Source organism: Accipiter gentilis, chromosome 10 (genome assembly GCF_929443795.1).
Source record: "Accipiter gentilis chromosome 10, bAccGen1.1, whole genome shotgun sequence".
NCBI classification, from domain to species: Eukaryota; Metazoa; Chordata; class Aves; order Accipitriformes; family Accipitridae; genus Astur; species Astur gentilis.
In genome coordinates, this window is record NC_064889.1 from 9,925,911 (window position 1) to 9,931,910 (window position 6,000).

General features: G+C 38.8%; 1 protein-coding gene across 2 annotated transcripts in view; it reads left to right on the forward strand.

Annotated features, from left to right (window-relative positions):
- ALDH1A2 (aldehyde dehydrogenase 1 family member A2) overlaps positions 1-2,402 on the forward strand; it is a 79,776-nt gene extending 77,374 nt beyond the window's left edge. For both annotated transcript variants that reach the window (XM_049812231.1, XM_049812232.1), the window contains one exon: positions 191-2,402. In XM_049812231.1, the coding sequence (XP_049668188.1) occupies positions 191-263 (73 nt within the window). In that variant the 3' untranslated portion in view covers positions 264-2,402. The remainder of the gene's footprint in view (positions 1-190) is intronic.
- The last annotated feature ends 3,598 nt before the right edge of the window (positions 2,403-6,000 follow it).

Here is a 6,000-nt window from a genome sequence, read left to right on the forward strand (position 1 = left end):
GTTCTTCTGACCTACACTGAAACTTTATGTTCAGGTTCTCTGAAAGGAAAACCTGTACAAAATCATAGTACAACAAAAACCTAAGCAGAGAATTTCAGGTGTATCTTAACTTTATCAAGGAATCACTTTGCAGGTTTTTGCTTGATAAAGAATTGTCTGGTGTAAGCTGATGCTGCAATTTGTTTTTTAGGGGTGAATGTGGATTGAGAGAATATTCTGAAGTTAAAACTGTGACAATAAAGATCCCTCAGAAGAATTCTTAAAATGACAAAGGACCATGCTGTGCAGAAGAGCACATGATGCCACCCTCTCTATTCCTTATGGAGACCAGCACTCAGGAATAAAAAGTGATACACAATATCTATTTAAGAAATTAAGTTGCAACATATATACTGGGCACATAACTGCATCCATAATGCAAACCAACTCTGCATGTTTTCATAAAACACTCCTGAGAATCATTACATCTTTATAAAACAAATCATAACAAGAGATAAAATTGCTACTGGGCATAATTTAATAACAGTTCTAGCTATAAAACTGTTAAATGCAAATGCATGCATACACACATTTATCTCTTGTTTAAATAAACAAAGTCTTACTGCTTTCAGGTTGCCTTCTCAAACCTGCCTTGTACTGACATTCTAGTTTCAATCAGGGCTTTACAAGCCAGCTTTTACCCAAAATGCTAGCAATGAACAACATAAACAAGTATCATTGATGCTCTTAAAAAATAAAAAACTCTGAATGGTAACGAGGCAAAAACTGGTATATTGGCAACTTTCCAATTAGCATGCTAACATAAAGAGGTCAAACTGGGGAGGGAATCAAACCATTATATGGACAACAAAATCCAAATACTTATCAGTGAGATTTGGCTTTCATGACTCACAGCGATTTGGTTTTCAAAGCTTATTTTCATAATTACTTTATGTCTTGCTATAAGCAAAAATCCTCCCTCATTTACAGGAACTTAAAAGATTTTACCTGCCTGCCAAAAGAGCACGGCCAGACAGGGTGGGAGGGTGTTATAGCAAACAGGAACAGATCCCAAGGCTTCACAAAGTATTTCAGCTTTCACTGCTTGTCTAGTTTTGGTGGTGGTTTTACTGTTGTTTTCACCTTTTTTCTTTTTTTGAAACAAGTATATGCACATGCAGACTCCATTTATTTGTCTGCTATTAAACTGCCTGTGATTACACTGAGAATTATTAAGTATTTGTTACAGCAAGAAGAACCCAGCAAAAGGCCACCTGACAAGAAGTAAGCTTGACTTTTTCTTACTAAATGATGGCTTGCCATCCTCACCATACTTGTGAGCCTCAGGTGAGCTTACTGGCTGGTACTGACTTTTCAATTATGTCTGTTCTTTTTTTGGCCCAGGACAAAAATATGAGCAAAAATATGAGGTGTTTATAAAACTTGTCACGTTATTACCTGCTGCTTACAGAATCTCTTCTAACCAACAAACTAAACACCATCTCTTTCTTCTTTCCAGCTGCGGAGCTCATCAATTCCCCAGACTTTTTAAAAAGTGGCTTCATTTTATGTTTTAACTTAGAATTAAGAAAATTTATTTTAAAAGTACAGTAAATCATCTACACTGTATAGCTACATTATCTGGGGTGTAAGGACAGAATTATGGCCTCAGGTGTAACAGTTTCCTAGCTGCAGAGTCTTTACTACGAACTGTTGAAAACTCCAGACCTGATCAGCAAATCATTTCTGCACGTTCTTAACTTCCTTTACTCTCTGAGGAATTCCTCTTAGATTTGAAGTTGTGTGTGTCCTTAAACATACTGCTGGATCAGGACAAGAGTATCCAGCACTTTGTAGTGTGATGGCCCTCAATATTTTGTATTTCTAACTCATGTTAAACTGTGTATGTGGTTTTTAAAGCAATATGAATACACGATGTTATTCAGAAATGACAGTACATTCACAGGCATGGAGATGAATCAACTTACTTATTCCTGAGTTGTTAAATGCAAATGCCATATACTTCTACTGTAGTGTATGTCAGAGTGAAGAAAAACAAAATACAGCAAATAAGAGATTAGTTATCTTTTAAACTGCAATATAAAATGTGAAAAAGGAGATTTTACTTTTCTCCTATTTACTTAAAAAAGAAACTTCCTGTGCTAACAGCATTTACACCGTGTACTCTTTTGTATTCTTTTTGTGTATTTTGTATGTCTGTGCTTTATTCCCAGTACATTCAGGTAAATGATACAGAGTTGCCATTTTTTTCAACCCTGTCACTGCAGCTTCATTTGATGTACATGGATTTGTGAAATGTACCATCTGCATGGATCCAACAAAACATTTTTCCAGTCCCTGCGGCTTTTTGTTACAGTTTTTAATCATGTATATAGTTATATGTTATTAAAAAAGCAAAAGGATATTTTCTATGAAGTTTTTTCCATTAAAAAGGTTTAGAGAAAGACTTTGACTGTGAGACTCCTTTATTGTTGACAGAGCTATAAAAATATTTTTTAAAATATTTTCTTAGCAAAAGATCTGCTCTCACAGTAGCTTCATTTTCATTTGCAAAAGTGAATGAAGTAAAAGGCCAGTTACATTTTCTGGAATATTATTGCAGCTGTATGAAAACCACTTGTGAATTGCAGATCTAGGTCATAGCCGAAGTTCATCCTCACCCTCATGGTCATAAAGTTTAGCTATTGGGGAAGGTCTGAAATCAGCAGAACCAGTGGGGCACCCTTGCAAACTGCTGCATCACAGCTTGAGTTTTGGATAATGTTTAAAAAAATCATGATGCCTTTTCTTTCTCTAGTAGATGAGTCACAGATATGATTAAATTAATACCCAGATCTTATATAGAGTGATATTTTACTTGCCTTTAACTTCAAAATGTTAAAATGGGGAAAAGGACTGACTGAATGTTATTAGACAGCCAGAAAAATTCACATGGCCAGGTACCATACAACTCTCCCTCAAGCAATCCCTTTATTCCAGGGTTACTTTCATTGCCAGGAACAGCATTCCTCTTTTGAAATGGTGCCTATTTAGATAAAGTAATTACTCAGTTAATAAAGCGAAGCTACTTCATTGTATGGCAAGCAATGGTTATACCTCAGTGTCACAGAATAATATTGTTGGTTTAATCAACACTCTACAGGCAATCACAACAGATAAAGTAACTTGACTAAAACAGATGGCATAAAAGAGAATAAAACTTAAAAATAGGAGTGAAATTGCACTCTCAAAAAGGAGTCCTGTTCCTGAAAGTCTGGCATATCAGGAATATATTAAGCAGAGCTTCATTTCTACTTAACTAGTGGCATGGACAACACTCTGTCATGGGACTGTGAATGGACAATTAGCACTTTCCATATTCCCTGTCTCTATGACCTGTTTGCAACCTGTCTCACCGCTCCAAGCAGTCACATAAGCAGAAGTAATGGAGTGCTTTTCTGAAAGCAAAATGAAGACTGTTCTGGAACCCACTGAAAAACAAGGAGTGTTGTCATCTAATGAAATGAGCAAAGTTCAGTCCATAGTAAATAAGCACTCTGTGGAGCCCCAGCCAGTGAAAGTAAATGTATCAATAAATGTGTATACAGTAGTAGTAAAGGGAGAGTTCAGAAATAATTGTGCATTTCTTCTGGGAAAAGGATGTGAAGAAAGACAAAAAGAATTTAAGTTCTGTGGCCTTCAGACAAAGTGATGGATATTGATACTACTTGAATAGCATTCATGCATTTATTGGTGACCTGTTACAAAGAATGCTCTTTCTCTTCCTCCCCACACAGGCCAAGATGAAAAAAGCTTACCTTGCATATGCAGAGGCACTGTGATACAGTGCCCTTGTATTTCTCAGTTCTGCCCCAGAAAAAAAAGAGAACCGATAATAACACTGAATTCAGAGCACCAGTTTAGCTTGAGAGGAAGTCAAAGACAAGCAATATACTCTACTGTTTTGTTACGGCTCTCTGCATGGTCACTTCTAGTGCTCTGGTGAGCTACATTTACAACCATAACGCTACATTTGCATCCATACATCTCCATTTACTGCATGCTAAGTCCATCAACAAAGGAAGTTATTTTTCTCATAACAACCTCATACCACAATGACTGATATTCTCAGTACTATATCTATCAGGAAGCGGGAAAAACCTCTATGGCTATTAGGTGCCATCAGCATTCCCAACCCATTCAAACAGACTTCTCTCAGCACATTAGACTACAGCTGCATAAAACGCATCTTTCTTCCTCATCCTTGTTAAACACATAGCTGACTGATTAATTCTTTCTGTATCTTCACTGTATCTTGTGTCCACTGACAGCGCACAGATAGCAGGGAACTATATGTGTGGCTCTGCCAGAAAGCTCTGGAACTTCTGAAGCAAAGTGAGGGACTTCAGCATGAATTTGGGCCATTGTTTAAAAGTATAGATTAGGCTGCTGTGAGAGTAGTGGTATAATTTCATGTGACTGAAGTGTGGCTAGAAAATGCTACTACTAGGGCTTGGGGTCCCACTTTCCTCTTCCACACAGCACAATGTGGAGTGCTGGGATGCTGGTTTCAATAAGCACTTGCCTAATTTTTCTCAGAGGACCAGAACTGACACACTGGAATTCAAAGTTAACACAAGCAACAGATTATTACAGCTGGCTGCAGTGCGCATCGAGTCATTTTAGTAGTGAAGAGCAGGTTAAGCTGTCTGTGTATCCACAGCTGCTACACTGGGGTAGTGCTCATTGCCAAGTGCTTGGCTATCTAAGATTGAGGCCTAGAGGCTGTGCACACAATTATAACTGAGAATCTGTCCCACAGACACTAAGTAGAGGCACAAGGGTGACTTGCCTCTTGGTGCAACTGGGATAAATCACCAGAACTGTTGCAGAATGTCCCTAATCCCCTTACTTACTGTTAGAGGGGGAGAAAAAGCACATCTACGTGCCCTAGTTCACCAGAATGGTTAGTTCCAAACCAGTTCAGCCAGCTGAGTTTAAATCCTGAACCCTCACTAAAAGCGAATCTCATCCCCCTAGCGCAGGTACTCTAGAGACCAGTTGCACTGTAAAGACCATAACTATTTTTAAATGATATCAACAAATTTAAATCCACTCGAGGCACTACTGAAAAAAGGGACTGCACCCATGATCCACTGCTTCTCTATGATGAGCATTTGCACCATTACTTTTCATGGGTTTATAGGATGAGTTTCATCAAGCAGCAGAGGCTGTCCTGTACTGTGCACAGCACATACATATTTAGCTGTGCCTGCAGTACCAGGAAGCACTCCAGGGAACATTATTTCACCTGATTTCAGGTGACATTTATAAACACATTATGGAGGGCCCTTGCCAACAGTTGTAATGCCCCTAAGTCTCCAATGCCCAGGAAGACTGGGACATCTGTGGGGACAATTTCCCTTAAGGATCAATGAAGTCTATATTACTGCTATATTCCCCAGTGCATTACTGTAACCATTCCTTGTATTGTCATTTAATCCTAGTATCTAACATCAAATCCTGCAATTCCAGGCTGGTTTTGAGGTGGTTTTATCTGCCTGGAGTCTCTTGACAAGACCTGCTAAATAAACCTGGATTGTGCAACCACAACAGCAACAGACTGTAAGAAAAACTCTGGCTGCAGAGGTTGCCAAGGAGGCTGTGCACACAGCAGGCTGAAGTAACCCAAAAGGGTGCTTGTGAAATGTTTGTGCTGCTGGCAGGCAGCACATTGCCAGGACAGATCACACATCATGCATTTGCACATCAAATGAAGCTGCACTGGTCTGAGAGCATGGGAAAGGCCTGTCTTGAACGGCATGTGTCCTACTTCCTAAACATGTATATTTTACACTTTACACTTGGTTATTGGCCAGATTGAAAGTACCGCAAGTTCCCCAAAGCTTGTCGTTTTGCCTTTGAAGTAGAACTGTCTGGATAATGTTTCCTTTGGCAATTTATCTATGTAACAAAGCAGGAACTTAGCTGCATTGGCCTCTCAAGAATCCACCACTAGCT